Raw genomic sequence first — 21,816 nt, forward strand, 5'->3', positions numbered from 1 at the left:
ATGACAATGGAGGCTGATGAGAACCTGGAGGGTTTCCTGGGCAGGCTGCGCACTCAGGTGATGCGTTGTGGATATACGACAGCGGAAATCGACCAGCAGCTGCGAGACCGCTGCGTTCTGGGCAGCAGTGGCGAGCTGCAGCGGAGGCTGGTCCGGGAGGCAGCTCTGAAGGGAACCGACCTGACCCTTCAGGACATCAGGAAGACGGCTCGCGCGCATCAGGACGTGCTGGATTTGACGGCTCAGCTGGGGGGAGTGCCAGCGCCGGCAGCGATGGCCGCGGACACAGTTCAGGCGCTGCGGCTGTCGCAGCGACCGGAGACCGGCCGGCCGGCTGGGCACCCAGGCGCCTGTTTCCGGTGCGGGTCGACCGGACATTGGCAGCGCGACTGTCCAGCGGCCGGAGCCGTGCCGCGTGCACGCGACAGCCACCGTGCGCGCGACAGCCACCGTCCAGCTGGCCAAGCGGTCAGCGGCGGGCGCGTGGGAACGACCGGCGCACGAGGTCAGGCTGGCGCGCCGGACAGGACGAGCAGTGACGGCCCGGTCAGGCAGCGGCGGTGCTTTAAGTGTGGCTCCACCGGGCACCTGAAGGCGGCATGTCCGCAGCGGCGGGTGCGGCTGGTGGCTGCGGAGGAGGAGCAGACGGACGGCGACGGCGACGCGTGGCTGGTGAACACAGTCGAAGCCAGCGCCGCGGAGCCGGAAATGAAGACGGTGACGGTGAACGGCCAGCAGCTGGCCATGGTCGTGGACACGGGGAGCCCGGTGTCGCTGGTGAGCGCGGAGACAGCGCGGCAGCGGGGGCTTCTGCAGCTGCTGGACCCGTGTGACCTACGCCTGACCTCGTTCACAGGTCAGGTCATTCCCTTGAGAGGGGAGGCGCTGGTCAGTGTCACGGCGTCGGACAGATCCGCGACCCGTCTGCGGCTGGTGGTGACCGGTTTTGGACCCCACCGCCCGCTGATGGGACGCGAGTGGCTGCAGGCGCTTGATCTAATGACGTCACCGGCTCGGGTATGCCGCGTGCAGCCGGCGCGGACGCTCGAAGGCGTGCTGGAGAGGCACTCGGCGGTCTTCAACGAGGAGCTGGGACGCATCCCGATCAAGGTGGGACTGCGGCTGAAGTCGGACGCCAAGCCGGTGTACCGACGGGCGCGTCCGGTGCCGTTCGCCCTGCAGGAGGCGGTGGACCGCGAACTGGACCGGTGGGAGGAGCAGGGCGTGGCAGAGAAGGTGCCACCAGGGAGCGGCTGGGGGACACCGCTGGTGGTCATCCCGACGCAGAATGGCGTCCGCATCTGCGCAGACTACAGGCTGACTGTCAACCCTCAGCTGGAGCAGACCAAGTACCCGATGCGGACGGCCGATGAGCTGTTCTCCGGCGTCCGGGGGAAACGGTTTGCAAAGCTGGACTGCAGGAGCGCCTATCTGCAGGTGGAATTGGACGAGAACAGCAAGAATGCGACCACGGTGACGACACACAGAGGTGATTACAGGATGAACAGACTGCCGTATGGCATCTCTGTCTGTGGGGCACTGTACCAGTCCGTGATGGATCAGATCACGGCGGGACTGCCCGGCACTGTCAGCTACATGGACGATGTGCTGGTGTGGGCTGACACGGAGGAGGAGCTGCTGGAACGGCTGGACGCGACCCTGACTAGGATGGAGGAGAACGGCATCCGCCTGAGGCGAGAGAAGTGCAGCTTCAATGTGCCGGAGGTGACCTACCTCGGGTGGCGTCTGTCGGCGGACGCGCTCCGTCCGCTGGCAGGGAAGACGGAGTCGATCCTGCAGGCGCCAGACCCGGTGAACCAGCAGGCGCTGAAGTCGCTGATCGGCACGGTGAGCTACTATCAGCGGATCCTGCCGGGACTGGCTACCGTACTAACACCTTTGTATGCGCTGCTAAAGAAAGGAGTGAAGTGGCAGTGGACGGAGCAGTGCGCGGCGGCAGTGAAGAAGGTGAAGACAATGCTGTCATCAGCCCCAGTGCTGGTGCGGTTCGATCCTGACCGACCGGTGCGGCTGGTGACGGACGCCAGTGAGACGGGACTCGGCGCGGTACTGATGCAGGTGACGGCTGATGGACTGGAGAAGCCGGTACAGTACGCGTCTCGTACTCTAACGCAGACTGAGCGGAAGTACGCGCAGGTAGAGAAGGAAGCTGCGGCCGTGTCATTCGGAATACGGCGCTTCCACCAGTACCTGATGGGCAGGCGGTTCACCCTGGTAGTGGACAACCGCACGCTGTCGCGGATCGTCAGCCCGGACAGGGATCTGCCCACCCTCGCGGCAGCTCGTATGCAGCGGTACGCGCTTCAACTGGCGGCGTATCAGTATGAAGTGGAGCTGCGGCGCTCCGGAGACATGAGAGCGGCGGACACGCTGTCCCGTCTGCCGGTGAGCAGTCCGGCGGAGGAGCGGGAGGCGGCGGAGGAAGAGGCTGAGTACGGCGGAGGAGGCGTCATGTTCGTCGTGCAGGAGCAGGGACCATGCCTCTCGGCCAGGGCTATCGCAGCGGCCACGCGCACGGATCCGGTGCTGGGTCGCGTACTGGCTGCGGTGCGGTCCGGCTGGCCGGGGATGATGGACGCCGAGCTGACGCCGTACAAGCATCGAGCGGACGAGCTGTCGACGGACGCAGACTGCGTGCTCTGGGGCGGCCGTGTGGTGGTGCCGAGGGCTTTGCAAGATCGTGTGAAGCAGCAGCTACACGAGGGACACAGCGGCTGCACGAAGATGAAGCAACTTGCTCGTCGGTTTGTCTGGTGGCCGGGGCTGGACGCTGAACTGGAGGCGCTCGCTCGGGGCTGTCCAGCCTGCGAGTCGAAGCGAGCGGCGCCGCCGCACGCGGAGCGGCACCCCTGGGAACCCGCTCAGGGACCCTGGCAGCGGGTGCATGCCGATTTTGCCGGACCTCTGAAGGGCACCTGGTTCCTGGTGATGGTGGATAGTTTCTCCAAGTGGGCTGAAATGATCCCAATGAAGACGACCACGTCCGAGCGGACCGTAGCGGTGATGAGGACGGTTTTTGCTCGTCTCGGACTACCGCTGGTGCTGGTAACGGACAATGGCCCACAGTTCACGAGCCAGGAATTCGCCCAGTTCGCCAGCTCTAACGGGATCCGACATGTCAGAGTGGCGCCCCATCACCCATCGTCTAATGGGATGGCGGAGCGAGCGGTCGGCTCGCTAAAAAACTCACTGAAGGCGACTCTGGCAGCAGACGACAGCGGAGGCATGGAACTGGCGCTCGCCCGAGTTCTGATGGCGTACAGGGCCACACCGCATGCCAGCACGGGACGGACCCCAGCGGAGGTGCTGTTGGGCCGCAACATCCGCACGCGGCTGAATCTGCTCGTTCCGACCGCCGAGGACGCGCTGCGGGACAGCGCGGAGCGACAGCAGACGGCAGCCGGCGGACGCGCCAGAGCGTTTGCGGTCGGCGCCGACGTCTGGGTTCGCTGCTACTCCGGGCCACAGAAGTGGGTGCGCGGTCGGATCGTCACACGCACTGGGCCCGTTTCCTACGAAGTCGACGTCGGTAGAGGCGGGTCGTGGTCACGGCACTGTGATCAGCTGTTGTCGGCCGCCGCTGACAGCACGGCGCCTGCCGAGGACCGCGGCAGAGCGGACGCGGCAGCACTCGCGTCCGATCGCTACTGGCCGCCCTCCGTCGGTCGAGACGGAGGGGAGGGCAGCGGCGTCAGCAGCAGCGGCGCGATCAGCCGGAGCAACGGTGCTTCTCAGCCGGAGCGGGCTCGCGTGATCGGCGCTGGAGCGGAGCGGCCTTCCGGCACAGCAGCCGAGAGGCCGGCGGGAGCCGCAGCGTCGGACTCACCTGAGGCCAGAGCTGCAGCGGGCACGGACGGCGCCGCAGCCGGGAGGTCAGCCGGCGCCGGGGCGGCACACTGGACCGGTGCTGCGCCCGCAGCGGACAGCGCCGGTGGGTCCCGGGACGGAACGGCGGCAGAGGAGCCCAGCCGCGGACCGACCCGAGATGGGACGACAGCAGAGCGCGCGGCGCTGAACGAGTCGGCCGCGGCGCGGCCTGGAGTGACGGCGGGACCAGCGGGTCGAGCGGATCGCCACGCTGAGTTAACTGTGCCGCGTCACTCGACGCGCCGAGCGGCTCCTCCGAGGCGCTACATTGAAGAACTATAGCGTGTGTTCGATTCGATTCGATTCGATTCTCGATTGTTCGATTCGCGTCTTTGTTCGATTCGCGTCTTTCTGTCCTGTCCTGTTAGACTGGAGATCGCCGGAGATCACGCGTTCATTGTGTTTATGTTTCACATCTTTGGCGGTTAGATCGGTGTTTGTGATCTAGTGACGGGGGGTGAGGTGTGGTGTCGTGATACCGCCCCCCCCCCCGGAAGCGGAGCTGAGCGCGCCCTTGCGGCGGCCAGCCGCCGCCGATCAGCCAGCTGGCCTTGAAAGGCAGTCGCCGGCCGCCGGCCGCGGAAGCAGGTGTGCGTGTACGACCGCGCGTTGATAGAATACAGACTGCCCGTTGAGTCCCTAGTGTCGCACCGGGTTCGCGAGCGGACGACCGAGGCCGCCACTGAAACGAAGGGGCGGCGCTAGAACAAATCAATTTTGACAAAGGTCTTTTAATTTCGTTTACGATTATATCAAACTTCATCGTATACATATAATCAATATGTATGAGTTGAGCGTTCATAATCGACATACCCATAACTGAATTTGGTTTGATTGTCCTCGCGGCCTGTCTCTACGAATATACGCAGATAATGGATTGTTATCACGTTCATAAAACACCATAGAATTGCTTTTTAGTCTCATTGCACGATACAACACAATTTGGTTTCAATACAAGTAGAACTTTATTTATGTGTGTGTACTTCAACATTTTAAAACAAATAAATACAAGCAGTTAACGAATCAATTTAATCCACAGTAATGGGTCATCAGCTTGAAATGCCTCTGGTAAAAAAGCAACATGATAAACAAACTTTCATTTGTGTATGGCCAATGGCCATGCCACATAAAAAACATTACGTGACACTGCAATAACAATGAACACAAGCAGCACAATCAGTGCACATAACCGACCACTCCGCCGCCGCCAGTTGTCGCCGCGCCGGTGCGGTCACTCGGCCCAGGTGTCCTCTCTGGCCAGACAGGCGCCGATGAACGCGCTGGCGTGTTGATAACCAGCTGCCACCTTCTCCTGGGTGATGGCAGCCATCGCTTGATCCGCCAGCTCCTCCAGGATGGCGCTCCTCCACGTTCCGATGCCACGGTGTCCTGCCGCCAGAGCCGTGCCGCGATCGTCCAGCGTATACCCTGCACCTGTCCAAGACGCTGCTTCAGGTCTGCTTTGTAGACAGAGAAACAGTTATCAATGGGGTTCAAGAACGGCGAATACGCATCCACTTTGCCACGATGGACCAGGCGGTCGTCCTCTTTACGCTCAACTGGCGGGCCACAGCGACGTAATCGTTGCCATCACGGTACGCTTGGATGATTCGCTCGCGGTCCGCGGCACAAACGGAATGGCGGCGTCTCGGCATCTTGATACCGAATGAAGCAAGCACACTGACCTGGCTTGAGGTCACCTAGCCTACCGGGAACCAGTAGAGGTTCAAGTGTAAATGATATAGATACGCCACGTGGTCAGTTTGCTACTTCAGCATAGTTTATCAACAAAACAAAACATGTTTCATATTTTCATTGTCCTACAAAAAAATCAAATGCAAATAAAAATCAAATTATCCATTAACGAAATCCATTTTGTATTGCCTAATTCAATCGAGAAGCGACTAAATTGAGTGAACTAAGACTAAATCTATTGTCAGTGTCGATATCAAATGCCCTTGTCGATATATACTGTGACACCGTTCGAAAATAAACAGCGGATAAACTAACGAAATGAAAACTGTCGTACAGTCCAAAGTAAGTCTAACACAATGCTCATTTACCGAACTGGGCCGCCTATAGTTACGGTCAATTGAATCTATGCCGACTCGCAATGAAAAAAGGTGTAGTAGTGTCTCTGTCGTGGACAGTGTCTCAGCTATTAGCAGGGTCTCTGTCGTGGACAGTCTCTCCGTCCGCGCCGGTGCTCAGTATTGACCGCCGCTGCCGCCCACCGGGGGCAGATGATATCGTAACTGTCGACACGGCCGCGGGACCGCCTCCATCTCTGTCACGATAACACGGAGCCAATGGACGCCGACCCGACTGACCCTCTGTCAGCCCACCCTCCCGTATATAACTACAGCCAGCCGCGCAGGACCCGAGCTCCGCTGAGAGACCACAGCCTGTTAGTACCGAAAACCTCGCCACCAACAGCCAATCAGTGCCGAAACTGGGCACCGAACCTCCCTATTAGCAGCAAATGGCCAGACTGGAGACCCCTATCAGACGGTTACACCAGACGTTTGGGAAGCTCAACGGTATTGAAAGGTCATGTTCCCGATCCAGTGTCAGATCCCGAAATACAGCCATTCAAAATCCTTTGATCAATAAAAATAAGAACAGGTCACATGCTGACATTTAATTGTCACCACGGTTCAGAGACTGTGACATTTGTCAGTCATTTGCAAATGTCAGGGCAAACGTCACAGGACACCATTGTGACCTTAGTTAATGACAACCATGTCAATTAGGCATATAATCACAAAAACGTCACTCTAACGGGTGCCGTTTAACATACAGTGATTAGTCTGCGTGTCCACGACTCGTTAATCTTAAAACACATTACCTGTTCTTCACCGTCGGCGGTTGGAAGATATCAGCAGTCCTCCTCCGACCGGCCGAGGCGCCACGCGGTCTGTCCTGCAGCTTCAGTCGCACCGCCACTGGAAACCTCAGTCCCAGCACGCATCCCGCCTGTCTCTGTCCTCTCACGCTCTCCCTGTCTCTGTCCTCTCACGGTCCCGTCTGCCCCTGGGTGGTGCTCCGTCCCCCAGAGTTGTCCGTGCTCTCCGGCGCGGCAGCGTTCGGACTGCTCCAGGCGGCGGCCCTGACCCCCTGCACAGGCAGCAGCGCTCTCCGACGCGCCGGACGGGCTCTGCGCGGCCGGCCGGCGGCGGTTCCGGCCAGCGAGTGAGGCCGCTTCCTGCGCGCCGGCCGACGGCACCGGTCCGACTGTCTCACCCCTGCCGGAGACACAGGGGGTGCCGGTCCGACTGTCTCACCCCTGCCGGAGACACAGGGGGTACCGGTCCGACTGTCTCCCCCCTGCTGGAGACACAGGGGGTGCCGGTCCGACTGTCTCCCCCCTGCTGGAGACACAGGGGGTGCCGGCACGACTGTCTCACCCCTGCCGGCGGAGACACAGGGGGTGCCGGTCCGGTCCGACTGTCTCACCCCTGCCGGAGACACAGGGGGTGCCGGTCCGACTGTCTCACCCCTGCCGGAGACACAGGGGGTGCCGGTCCGACTGTTTCACCCCTGCCGGAGACACAGGGGGTGCCGGCACGACTGTCTCACCCCTGCCGGCGGAGACACAGGGGGTGCCGGTCCGACTGTCTCACCCCTGCGGGAAGGACAGGGGTGCGACTACATAGTCGGGGGGGGGGGGTACCGGTACGGACTGTCTCACTCCTCCTATCAGTACAGACACAGGAGGTGCGACTATAAGCACATGGGTCCAGTCGTCAATCTATTCCCAGACTCAGGGGGTAACGGTAAATACCTACAGGCTGCCCTTATTCTTCCACAAACACACAAGGTACAGTGTACGGACCAAATACGCTACAATTGTCTAACACCTTACCCAGTCATTAGGACATTGTCTTGTCGATGTCGAATAAGAAATGTGCCCATAACTTATTGTGCACTTTTATGCAAATTATCTTAAGCGTTTTACAGCGGCTGCATCAAATAAATTTGAATACGGAAATTTGTTTGCCGAAGGAAACTTTTCAATGCAGCAGCTTTGTCACCAAAATGGCTTTGTTCGGTGACAAAGGCGATGAATAAACGCCATCACCCGCCCGAGAGCATCAACATTCAGCATTCTCCGAATCTAATTCAGTATTCGCTGGATCCAATTCACGGAACGTTTTTGCCAGACATCAGCTTGTTGGGCCGAGGCTTTGATCCGGTAAGTCTTCATTGGCAAGTCAATTTCGGAACGACAGCTATGCCTGGCACGTTTCCACCCAATCGAATGAGAAAGCCCAGCCGACGCGTGACAGTGTCGCCGCTGAACGGTTAGATACGCTTGCTGGCCGCTGCTGAGTGGTTAGCTGCAGCCGCTGTCAGATATATCAGCACACGCCGACTGGACCGTTTAATGGAGGGAGGATACAACATGACACAACAGCAGGCTGCGACTCAATAGCACACAACGACTGGAGACTGAACAGGCTGAAACATATGAGGCTGAAAACAGGAACATCGGAGACACAGTGGACTGGTGGCTGGAAGGAAAGGGCAAATGATGCAAGCAGGTAAAATTACTGCCATTCGCAATGCTAAAATGAATAAGATATAGCACGTTGTGTCTGTAATCCAAACGTCGCGAAGGGAATGTTCCGTATAATTACATCGGCAACTCAAACACCGAAAGCTTGAATCTTCCCTCCTGTGCTAAGATAATACAATAAGCCTGAGTAAGAAGGCGTTTGAGGTTAATCGTTTGGGTATTGGTGCTTGGGTATCGACCATTAATTGTGTCGAATTGCCTACACAAATATGACACGCAAGACCAGACAGTCGAGAGCAGAATATAATGGTTCATTCAAACCACTGAACCGCCACCCAGCCCATTGGCGCCTATCCAGCGGATATTTGATCTCAGAGAATCAAATACCGGCGATTCCATTCAGTCGTCTGGTATGAGCTGCATTTCGATGAGCCTCTCGCCACCGAAGCCGCTTTTCCTGCCGCCTGAAAGAGTGCAGCTGTCGGCGACTGCGACCTCCGCCTCTATCTGGGCCAGTCTATGGACCGTCTCTCCGGCCAAATCTGCGGGCCGTGCATAATCCAGCACTCCCCTGGGAGGAAAGGCAGCCGGCCGGGCCCTCAGATGACGCAAGATGGCGTCCTCTGATGATGTCATCATGGCCGATTATGAATCCATCACGTCGATCATCTGGACATTACCATAAATTTCTCGGGCGGCCGAACAAGGCTAATTTGGAGCCGATAGCCCGTGCCAAATCGATTTGGCGATCCCATCAGGGCAAATATTGTCGCTATGGACGGCTATTTTTGGAGTTTTGGCATGCATGCAAGACATGAATGAACGACGAGAGAGAGAGAGAGAGAGAGAGAGAGAGAGAGAGAGAGAGAGAGAGAGAGAGAGAGAGAGAGAGAGAGAGAGAGAGAGAGAGAGAGAGAGAGAGAGAGAGAGAGAGAGAGAGAGAGAGAGAGAGAGAGAGAGAGAGAGAGAGGAATGAGAAAGAGAGAGAAAGAGGAAAAGAGAAAGATGTGGAGATGCAGTATCTTACTGTACTGTACTTCCAGTATCTACTGCATCCTACTCTCTCGATTCAAAATAACCGCTTAACTTCTTTTCTTCATTCCCCTGCAGATGGTTTAGAACAGTTTGCGCCCGCGGACAGAGAAAAGCTTTGCCGCTCACCACCGTTGGTCGCGCGCAGCAAATACATTTCTTCATTCTCCTGCAGATGGTTTAGAACATTTTGTTTCCCTTGCACACAACTTATAACTCTCCTGAGAGCCCCAGAAAGTGACATGTGTACTAAATGTCTCACCACAAACGCAGCTGTTGCCCGGAGCGATGAATTAAGCGGCCGCAGATTGATTCCATAAGGCCGACTATCTACTGCAGGCCGCCTGCGGCTGTGACAATGAGCCGTTTGTCCGTTCTATTGGCCGCTCAGATATCTCTGTCCCGGCAGTCGGCGCGCCTCTGTTCTCTAATACACGCGGAATGGACGCGCGGCCGGCGGTGCGGACGCAGATATTCCGCGCGTCGCGGCCGATACTGGCCCTCTATGCGGAACAGAGCGCCATCAGGGCCAAATTGGCCCGTCGGCGCGGCTCATAAATCATACCGCATTAGACGGACCGGCCGGCGACTAGATTGAATCGCCGCCGCGGCCGGTGGCCCGAACAGGTCCCCGGCCGTGTAGGTAGTAGACGCTCTTTGGGTATTGGAGATGGCTAGGGAAGGAGAGAGGGAGATTGAGAGAGGGGACACTGAGAGGGGTGAGAGCAACATCAATCAGCCGACGAACTGTTGGGGATGAACTAAAAAGATACCAGAGGCAACAGATGGCACTCACTTAGGCCATGCGTAGGCCATATTCACATACGTTTTCAATTTGTATTATGAAATGAACGAATAGCGCTTAGGAACAGTGAACACCATCCACCCTGCGTCATTCGTCAATCGTCTCCGCCGCGCCGGTGCAGTTATATATTTCCTTATCGTCGAACATCAGTGGGATTGTCTGTTGGAGAACGCTCTCCTCCCTTCTCCTTCTCCGATAATGGCGGGTCGCGGCGACAGATCGAGTCTCACATCAGGTATATCGACTCCCGCAATGGATGTCGTCTGCCCGCTCGGCGACACTCCCCCCCCCCGGTCTGCACTTTATAGACGTAATACATTAGACCGGGGACCCAATCGATGAAAAGATTAATGTTTGCGGCAGCGGTCTGGCGGGGTGAACGCTGGACGCCGGCGGCGGTCGCGGCCGGTTTCTCTCCCCGTGCCGAGCCATTTCGGCGCTCTCCGTCGCCTCTCGACCGGCGCGGAGATGGCCCTCGGGTGGCACTGCTGTGTCGTCTCTAACGACCGCCGCCAGCGTCAGGTATACCTGTGGAGCGTGCTGCCGACCGCCGCCGACCACTCAGAAATCCCACCCAGTGCCGCGCGAACCGGTCACGTCCCCCACCACGGCCCACGCGGCAGACGGAGAATGGAGGGCCGATACGGGTCGGCGGTGGACCCAGAGGAAGGATAATGGGGATGATCAGGGTCGGCAACCGTCCCAGAGGACAGATAATGGGGAATGGTCAGCGGGGAGGGCCGGTGTCTGGAGCGGTATCTATGACATTTTCGACGCGTTGCGCCAGGCCTGAGGAAAACGTGTGATGCGGTACAGCATATGCTCCAGGCGCGACGTGTGCTGCCATCTGTTGAGCGGAGCTGACGAATATGTAATGCGGTACAGCATACATTCCAGGCGTAGCGTGTGCTGCCATCTATTGAGCGGAACTGAAAGCTATGTATTGCGGTACAGTCTATGTTCCAGGCGTGACATGTGCTGCCATCTGTTGAGCGGAGATGGAAGGCTATGTGATGCACTACAGCCTTCGTTCCAGGCGCGACATTGCGGTGCAGCATGCATCACAGCCGTAGCGTATGCTGGCATCTGTTGAGCTGAATCGCAGCAATGCGGTGCGGCACAGCCTACATCACAGGCGTAACTTGTGCTTGTGCTGCCAATGCCTAGCTTGTGCTGCCAATAATAGTAAATGCCAATAATAAGCGCACATGAATATCATAAATGCTAGCGGATTCATTTCATATGTTATCAAATTCAATGGGTAGTCAATAGCCAGCGCCTAACCATCAAAAGCATAGGTATTAGGTAAGCCTGGCCAACGGATCGAAAGCTGTACGTACGTACAACTGAGAAGTCAATGACTCAAGACCATTATTTTCCAACAGAACAGAACAATTAATTTTACATAAATATACATCAACTCTATCGGCAAACAGATAAATCACTTTTGTTTACCGTAAATCAAATATGGATAATGCCGGTGATAAAACTTCTCAATCGGCTACTCGGCTGTTTGGCTCGAGCCTTTATCGTCCACATGAATGAAACGGTTTTATAGAATCGGGTGGTTTCAATTAAGAAAGTGTTGAGATAAACTCTCTAGATTTCAAGCGTACGCTGGATTAATTCTATCAACAAAGTTTTCTCAGCAAAGTAAGCTTTTACCTTCCAGCTAGGTAAATCAATTACCTCTTTGAAAAATTAGCTGTTGGATAAGGAAGCAGTTTCTTTTCTCCCTTTATCTGGCAAGAACGCTTTTTAATCAAAACCACTGAGTCACAAAAGCCATAACACTCAATATCGGCAAATGCGTTCATCGCTACAGTAAGATGCGATGCGGCTACATCGTCACTTGTCACCGTATTGAGGTCTGTGCGATCGCTGGTCAGTGCCGGAGCGAACACAGCGCCATCTGATCCATCTCCGTCCGTTCGCTCCACCTACACATGTCGCCAGAAGGGAGAGCTCGGGCGGCTCGGTCTGTCAAACGGACGGCGAGACGTGCAGTGATTTAAAATGGAGCGCAATTCGAAACATCGCAATGTCACAAAAATGAGATTTTGAGACATGTTCTGGAGCAGACCACAGACTCAACATAAAAATGGTGCTGTGGAACGATGCGATAAAAACAGATGCAAGCAGACCCAAAAATCCAGACTTTGAAGTTTGACTTTGTCGTCAAAAGTCTTAGTCTTCTTTCAACAATCAACAGCCAAGTATTTGCTGCAGTAGACATGGCGTCCATTTGTGAAATGAAGCGGCTATCTCACTATGCAGATATGCAATGCTGCAGTGGCAGTGACTGTCAAGCCGCCAGTTTACTCGATAATGCTTATGGGGGACCGCCTCTTTGTCATGCGACTCGCCTGAGATGGGTATGACCTCACAGCACCGTCCCGCCCCTTTGCCGCTCATGGGTCAGACCGGTCAGTAAACCGTCCCCCTTGTCCCTGGGCCAGACCGGTAAACTGTCCCCTTTGTCGCGGTCCCAGACTGGTCGGTTAACTGTGTTGTGTTATGGTCCAACCCCCGCACGGCTGCTGGCCGCGCCTGCGCGCGCCCCTGCCGCCGCCACCGCTGGCCGCCCCGGCTACATGCCTGTGAGCGCCTCTGCCGCCGCCAGCTGACTGCGCGCCGAGCGGCAGAGCTGGCGCGGGCGACTAGGCGCGGCGCTCGCCATACTTGTTATCTTCTCGGACATTTTTTCGGCCTGAACGTATCGCAGTAAATAAATCGCGTTTCCCATTAATTGTGTGCTCTTTCACTTGAAACGAACCAAAACATAACATGGCGCGGTCGGTTTTGTAATTACGTGACTGAGCAGCTTACAGCGCGATGAAGAAAATTTTGATTCAAGAACTGACGGCGCTGCTGGAGAGGCAGACGGAGAGAGCCGCCGAGGCCGACAAGCGCCTGGAGCGTTTGGAGAGGCTGCTGTACAGAGAGCCCTCCGCCGGGACCGGGACGGGCACGACGGCCGGAGTGTCAGAGTCGGGGGCTGAGCGAGGCGCTGATGGATCCGTTGGACCAGCTGCCGCCGCCCGCCGGACTGTCTGCCTGCCGGCGTCGGCGACTCCGGCCCCGCAAGCGAAGTCGGCCTCGACGTGCAAGGCCCGTGCCGAGTGCAGTGTGCGCGACAGTGAGACAGGAGCGGTGAGCAGGCTGGAGGACTCTGAGTCGACGCTCAGACACGCCGTGACAGTGGGGGCAACGTGGGGTGCCCGTGTCACGTGCCCAGACCTCTGCGGCACCAAGGGACATTTCGTGGCCCACCTGTCGGCCTACAAGAGGGACCGCAGTCGGCCGAGTGTCGCCCATGCCGCCGCCGCCACCAATCGTCAGTTTCTTGAGCGTTGCCCTACCTGTGGCCGTCGCCAGCACGCCGGCGGAGACACGTGTCGCGCCGCTGGCGCCATCTGTCGTGCGTGTGGCGAACCAGGACATTTTGAGGTAGTGTGCCACGAGAGGGCCACCGCCGCGGCCGATCGTCCAGTGGCGACCTCTGCAGTGACGAGAGTACGCGACTCGCCGGTGGTGGCGCCAGTAACGGTAGCCGCCGGCACCGCCGTGTTGCCGCCGCAGGCGGACACGGGCCGCACCGGGAGTACTGCAGCGCAGCCCACAGAGCCGGACGGAGCTACGGACGCCTACGGAGCCTCGCCGCCGCCGGCGGGAGGCATCCCAACTTGGAGCACGGACCGAGTGCACGGAGCCTCGCCGCCGCCGGCGGGAGGCCCATCGGTAGCCACCGGCGCCGCCGTGTCGGTGCCGCCGGCAGACACGGGCCGAGGAGCCGGCCGTACCGCGGCGCAGCCCACCGAGCCGGCTGGCGCGCGCGGAGCCTGCCCGCCGCCGGCGGGAGGCTGGCCGGCGCAGACCATGGAGGCAGCCCCCGGCGTGTCACCGCCGCAGGCGGACACGGACCGCACCGGCCGTACCGCGGCGCAGCCCACCGAGCCGGCTGGCGCGCGCGGAGCCTGCCCGCCGCCGGCGGGAGGCTGGCCGGCACAGACCATGGAGGCAGCCCCCGGCGTGTCACCGCCGCAGGCGGACACGGACCGAGCTGGATGTACCGCGGCGCAGCCTACAGAGCCGGCTGACGCCCACGGAGCTTCGCCGTCGCCGACGGGAAGCCTTCCAACGCGGACCAGCCACGGAAACGAAGCCGCTGGTGACGCCGTGTTGCCGCCGCCGGCGGACACGGGCCAACCCGGGGCCACTGCGGTGCAGCCTGCAGGCCCGGATGCAGCGGCTGTAGCTTACGGAGCCTCGCCGCCGCCGGCGGGAGGCCTACAAACGCTGAGCACGGGCCGAGGCGTAGCTGCCGGCACCGCTGTGTCGTCGCCGCCGGCGGACACCGTCCGGACCGGGTGTACCGCGGCGCAGCCTACCAGGCCGGCTGCAGCTTACGGAGCCTCGCCGCCGCCGGCGGGAGGCCTACCCATGCGGACCAGGGACGGAGGTACAGCCGCCGGCTACGCCGTGTCGCCGCTGCCGGGGGACACCAGCCAAGCCGACTGTTGTGCGGCACAGCCCATCGAGCTGAGTGAGACTACTGATGTCTACGGAGCCTCGCCGCCGCCGGCGGGAGGCATGCCAACTCGAAACACGGATGGAGGCCCAGCCGCCAGCACCGCCGAGTCGCCGCCGCCGGCGGGCACCGGCCAAGCCGGCTGTAGTCATGCGGCGCAGCCTACCGAGCTGGCTGACGCCTACGGAGCCTCGCCGCCGCCGGCGGGAGGCCTGCCAGTACGGAGTGGGGACGGAGACCCGCCCGCACAAATGGTGGCGGCTCACGCCGCCGCGCTCCTCCGTACGCCGCAGGGATGCGTGTCCGCCGGTGACAAGTCCGATCGGCGCGGTGACACGAACCTCGGTGACACCACCCTCCACTCGGTCGAGGTGGTGGATGAGGACCCGCTTCACGCAGCTGCCGTCGCAGCTATGCTCGCTGAGCGGGATACGGAGTGCGACTCGCGTCTGCCGCCGCTCGTGGCCCCGAGTCCAGGGGTGACCAGAGCCGCCGCTGACCGCGACCCGTGGCCGCCACCGACACCGGAGCGACGCCTGCCGCGGACCTCCCCGCGCGACGGCGGGCGCGTCCGCTGCAAGAAGCGCCCGAGACGCCGCGGAAGAGAGCGCAGGCGCCGCCGTTTGCACCGCGCTGCGGTGGCCTTGTGCGCCCGGACCCCGGAGGGTCCGCTGTGGCGCTTTGAAGTGAAGACGATGTGATCGTCTTGGGGGGGAGGTGTTGTGTTATGGTCCAACCCCCGCACGGCTGCTGGCCGCGCCTGCGCGCGCCCCTGCCGCCGCCACCGCTGGCCGCCCCGGCTACATGCCTGTGAGCGCCTCTGCCGCCGCCAGCTGACTGCGCGCCGAGCGGCAGAGCTGGCGCGGGCGACTAGGCGCGGCGCTCGCCATACTTGTTATCTTCTCGGACATTTTTTCGGCCTGAACGTATCGCAGTAAATAAATCGCCATTAATTGTGTGCTCTTTCACTTGAAACGAACCAAAACATAACAAACTGTCCCTTGGTCGTCGGTCGGTCAGTAAACCGTCCCCTTTATTGCGGTCCCAAACCGGTCAGTAATCTGTCCCCTTGGTTCTTGGGTCAGACCGGTAAACTGTCTCCTCTGTCGCCGGGTCAGACTGGTCAGTAAACTGTCCCCTTTGTCGCGGTCCCAGTCTGCGACTGACCGCCGCCCGGGTCGGAGCGCTGCCGCGGCCCCGCGCGAGGTCACGACCCCGACCGCTCAGTGCTGTGCTCCGCGCGGTGATAGTGGTCTGGCGAGAGCTGCCAGCCGTGGATAGCGAGTGATTGGTGGCGGGTGGTCAGTCGCATAGCTCGCTTATAGCTATGCATCAGGACGATATTAAAAACTCTGTCGCCCAGTGCTTTGAAGATGAGGGCTTTATTGCTCGTCTCCGCGAGAAGCTGCTGGCGCCGATCATCAGCCAGTGTGTGGCGGAGGCCCTCCAGACTCGTGACCGGGAGATCGAGCAGCTCCGAGCCCAGCTGTCTGCCGCTCAGAACGACGTCGACAGCCTCGAGCAGTATTCCCGGCGGAATTCGCTCATGATCACCGGCCTGCCCGAGTCTGCGCGGGAGAGCACCGACGATCTGGTGATTGACCTAGCCAAGGCCGCCGGGGTCACCGTGACAGTGGCGGATCTGGACCGCTCGCACAGGGTCGGTCCGCCGAGACAAGACAGACCGCGACAGATAATCGCCAAGTTTGTGGCGTTCAACAAGCGCCAGGAGCTGCTGGAGGCCAGGACGAACCTGAGGGCCGGGAGAGTGCAGCAGCACCCGATCCTGACGCAGCAAGTCCTGGCGAACACATACATCGCCGAGAACCTGACGAAGAGGAACCAGCTCATCCTCTTCGTAGCTCGTCAGCTGCGCAGAAAAGGCAAGCTGCACTCGGCTTGGACAAACAACTGTGTGATAAAGGTACGCACGAGGGAAGGTGGACCGACGACGAAGATCAACTCACTCACCGGCCTCCGAGATGTCGTCGGAGACGACCCAGACATCCGGAGCGCTCTTCAACAGACCGGAGTCGCCGCCGCACCTGCACCGGGAGCGGGGCGTGCCCCCATCGCGCGGGTGCCTGAACCCGCCGCTGCGCGCCGGCCGGCGGAGGGTGACGCGGCCGTGACCGGGTCAGTCAGCCCCGCGCCGGTGCCGGTGAGCGCGGCCGCTCGCTCGCCCGTGGCTGCAGCCGTCCGGCCGGACGTGCCAGTAGCCGGGGCTGGAGCCGCGACTGCCCCGGCCGCGAGTGAAATGATCGAGACGAGCGCGCAACCATCAGTGTCTGAGGTGTCTGCTGAGGCTGCACCGGCGACGGTAGGTGAGCCAGGAGCCGCGACTGACGCGGTCGAATCGAGTGAGGAGACGTCGACCGAGTCGCCCGAGCTGGAGGCATCACCTGCTTCGCCCGCTCCGGAGTCCATGGGGACGCCGTCGACTTCGCTGAGCGATGCCGCTGAGCCGTCCCAGCCGGTAACGGACGACGGTGAGACTGCCGCCGCTGGAGGTAAGCACGGGAAGCGGGTCGGTAAAACCCGCAAAACCCGAGCAGACAAAGTAAAGAAAAAGTAAACAATGAATGTTGTGAAGTGCCGCGGTACTTGAACTTGACTGTTGATGTCCACTGCTTTCACTGAGCGTCAGGTCGCCCGCTCAGGGCGCTTCTATATCAATATACTTACCCGGATGATATGTAGTTAGTAAGTTATTCCGAGTGCTGCGGCAAGTAACTCGCTTCGTGTCTGTTTTTCGGTCAGTTTGACCCAGTTAATTTCAGTTAACTCAGATGGTAGGTTGAAGAGTGTGTTTTTCCCTCTTATTTTGTGTCGAGGTGTCTGGTTTCGATGACAGGTCGATTGATTGGTTTAGTCATTGATTGATAACGACTGTGTCCGTTCGATGATTTTGATGTCCGTGATTGATAACGAGTGCGTTAAGTCCTCGACCGCTGTATTTTTGTTCCCCGTATATTTATTTATGATTTGGTTGTATCTGCATACTAGTTTATCATATATCTATTCCAACTACTTGCGAGCTTCGCGATTGGCCGCCCGCCCAACGACCCGGGCGCTCGGCCCGCCCCACCTGTGACTTTTGTCCCTGCGCCGGGCCACCGTCCGACTGCGGAACATCCCTCATCCCGGTCCTATTTTCCCTTTCTTTCTCTGAAACGTTGTTATACTACTTTGTTCTCCGTCAGCTTCATTGATCCCCTGACCCAATTGCATAGTGTATCTCTGTACGTTTGCTCCTCCTCTCTTTCGTCCGGACCGCGGTGGACGCCCCGCCGCCCTCTAGCACACGCTCAGGCCGCCTCTCCCCTCCTCTCCTCTCCCCCAACGCTTCCCAAAACCCGCTTCAACCTTACCCAATTCTCTCCCGATTCTGTGTCAAATCATGCATCATTTAAACTATTTAATTATCCTCCAGACATGCGTATTCTTTTGATTATCGGAGGAATTGAATCGAACCCTGGGCCAATAAATAACAAGAAATTATCGAATAATATTACGATAGCCCATGTAAATATAAACAGTATAACGGCCACTGGCAAGGTCCAAGAGCTAACAAATTTTGTCGACGTTAATAAAATCACAATTCTCGCACTCACTGAAACTAAATTGGACGACTCAATTAACCCGAACCTTTATACTATTGACAATTTTCATCCACCCATTACAAGACACAGAGACAGACACGGAGGAGGCACGGCAGTATACATTCACAGCTCACTTACATTTTCCAGGATTTCCTCACTCGAATTGCCTGGTGAAGAGTAGATTTGGATAAAAATAAAAACAAAAGACTCTACATTTTTACTGTGCTCAATCTATCTCCCACCCAATATTACAGCACATCGACAAGAAGAGTTTATAGACAGACTAACCGACAGTGTGACTCGTGCACATCTCTACTCCCAAAATGTATTATTGACAGGCGACTTAAATGTTGGCAACCTATTCCTCCCTCCAGATACCTATCAACATAGTGGACTGACAGCTTTCGACCGAAAATTAAGAGACGCAACTGACACCATTGGACTAACGCAACTCATCGACCAACCTACGCGCATTGAAAATGACACATACAACCTACGAGACCTCTTTTTTACATCCAATACTAAATTTATCATTGATAGCGGACTTCTCTCTTCATTTTCAACACTTGACCACTTTCCTGTATTTGTGACGCTATCAATCCAGGGAGAAAGGAATGATGACAAATATGTAACCGAGTACTGGGACTATGCAAATACAGACGCCGATAAATTAACACACATTTTACAACAAACAGACTGGACAACAATTCTTAACAAGGACACTGATGACGCAGCGACTGATTTTACTAACCGTATAATTGACGCAGCCAAAGAGTGCATACCGATAAAACAAAGCAAACGAAGACATGACAAACCTTGGGTGACACCAGAACTTTTGAAGGAAATTAGGAAACGTGAACGTTTATTTAATGCTGCCCGAAAACGAAAAACCGACAAACAAGCGTGGGTAAAATGGAAAACCCAACGCAACTTCGTGACAAATTTGAATAGACAACTTTACGACGAACATGTAAAAAATAAAGTATCACTTCTACTTCAGAACAAACACGACCCTCACAAATATCATAAAATTTTAAGAGACATAACAGGTCATAAACAAAACCATTCCATACCGACACTCATACAACACGATGGCACAACAGCGACAACTGACACTGACAAAGCCACCATGCTGAATACATACTTTGCCTCACAAACACAACTTGACATCACAAACGCACACATTGCACAGCTTCAAACATACACAGCAAGAAACACTGAACCAGTACCCACTCTCAGCAGCATTGACATCACCCCTGGTGAAGTCCTTCGAACCCTGAACAGCTTAGACGCTAATAAAGCTTGTGGTTCAGACAGATTGCCTACGAAAATTTTAAAAATGACAGCATTACTGATTTACGAACCTTTGACACAACTTTTTAACAAATCTCTCACCACCGGAATATACCCCACATCTTGGAAAAAGGCTAAAGTTCGACCAATATTTAAGCGAAAGGGAACTCCGTCTGAATTAAATAATTATCGCCCAATCAGTTTACTTCCGTGCATATCAAAAGTTTTTGAGAAAAATTATATTCGCTCATATATATCAACACATTACTGAATTTTCGCTTCTAACCGACAGACAAAGTGGATACCGACCAGGACACAACACTCAACTGCAACTTACATACATGACAGACTTACTGTACAAATCTCTCGACAACGGACGCGACTTCACCACAATATACTTAGACATTTCTCGATATTTTGAAAAGATTTGGCACAAGGGTCTTCTTATTAAGTGTAAAAAGGAGTTTGGAATAACGGACAACTTACTGACGTGGCTTGAATCTTATCTGACGGACCGACAGCAGACAGTTGACATTAATAATATTACATCACAGACACTGACACTTGACGCTGGGGTACCGCAAGGATCGGTTTTAGGGCCACTTCTGGCGATTTTATATTTAAACGGACTATGTGACAAAACCACAAACAAAATGCTTTTTTATGCCGATGACTGTTCTTTATACTCGTCTTACTCTCCAACTGACAACTTTCAGGACGCACAAACGACACTACAGAAAGACCTAGACATCATACACAACTACGGACAAACATGGGCTATAACATTCAATGCAACGAAAACCACACAACAAACTTTCTCACATCGACAACAAACTAATCGACCAACCCTTACTTTCGGCGGTAACCCCATTCCAATAGTAAATGACCATAAACATCTCGGCCTCACACTATCCACAGATCTACGCTTTCACACACACATTAATGACGTCCTTCTAAAATTTAATCGTTCTATGGGCCCTTTATACCCAATAGCAAAACACATACCTAAAGGAATGCTTCTATCTCTCTATATTACTTACGTTCAACCTTTCCTCGACTATTGTGACATCACTTACGACGGACACATCACAACGACTGACGGCATGCGACTAGAAAAAGCACAAAACAGAGCAGCACGACTGATCACTGGGACTGGACTTCGGACATCGACTAACGGACTGCGACGAGAACTAGGATGGACTTCTTTGACCGACAGACGGAAAATCCACAAACTTCAGTTTTATCACAAATTAATATTCAATCCTATAGTTCCCGAATTTATTAAGACCATTATTCCTAACACAAGACAGCAAAACACAACACGAACTTTACGAAATATTTCAGCTCAAACAATACCATTGGCCAGAACCACATCCTATCACCGATCCTTCGTCCCATCCTCTACATGCCTCTGGAACACATTGCCCGAACATCTACGCACAAACAATAACTACTTTACCTTTAAAAAAACACCTAAAAGAACTGATTACACAACCCCGTCCACCTCTGTATTATTTCCTAGGCACAAAAACAGGCAACATTTTACACACAAAACTACGACTGAATACTTCAAAACTTAATGCTCATCTTTTCTCCACACAACAAGCTAATTCACCCTCTTGCACTTGCGGCTATAATTCTGAGAACACAAAACATTTCCTACTTTCCTGTCCACTTTATCATACTCAGCGAAACATTCTTTACAACACCGTGTCGCCCGTCATCCGCACTGACTTTTCCACTCTCCCTTCCTCCAAACAACTCGACATCCTTATCCACGGTACAGACCTGAGTCGTGAGGAGAGCCGTGTGGTTGCCACCGCTGTCCAATCCTTCATCATCCATACCCATCGCTTATAAAATACAACATCCCAGTCCCAATCCTCACCACTACCGTGGTCGGACGAGTGGGCGCGGTGCGGGGCAGCCTTGCAGTGCCGCCGGGGTCGTGGAGCGTTACCGGGCTTGGGCGGTCCGGTCGATCGACGATCACTTTGACATGTTTTGCAACATAAATGTTTTTATTCCGTTCTTCTTGTTTCATTGTGTTTCATCATTATTATTGTTGCTAAATACGTTAAGTACTTCTCGTTTAGCAAGCGGCGCCATGATTTAAGTGCGTAGCACTTTTGCGCCAATTGCATAC

At 56.3% G+C, this 21,816-nt stretch overlaps 1 protein-coding gene across 1 annotated transcript; it reads left to right on the forward strand.

Annotated features, from left to right (window-relative positions):
• LOC122387044 (uncharacterized protein K02A2.6-like) lies at positions 1-7,084 on the forward strand. Its single transcript, XM_043376843.1, has 2 exons — positions 1-3,550; positions 6,945-7,084. Exons 1-2 carry the CDS (start codon positions 1-3, stop codon positions 7,082-7,084), a joined length of 3,690 nt encoding a protein of 1,229 aa, XP_043232778.1.
• The last annotated feature ends 14,732 nt before the right edge of the window (positions 7,085-21,816 follow it).

This window comes from Amphibalanus amphitrite, unplaced genomic scaffold (genome assembly GCF_019059575.1).
Source record: "Amphibalanus amphitrite isolate SeventyFive unplaced genomic scaffold, NRLGWU_Aamphi_draft 000272F_arrow, whole genome shotgun sequence".
NCBI lineage: Eukaryota > Metazoa > Arthropoda > Thecostraca > Balanomorpha > Balanidae > Amphibalanus > Amphibalanus amphitrite.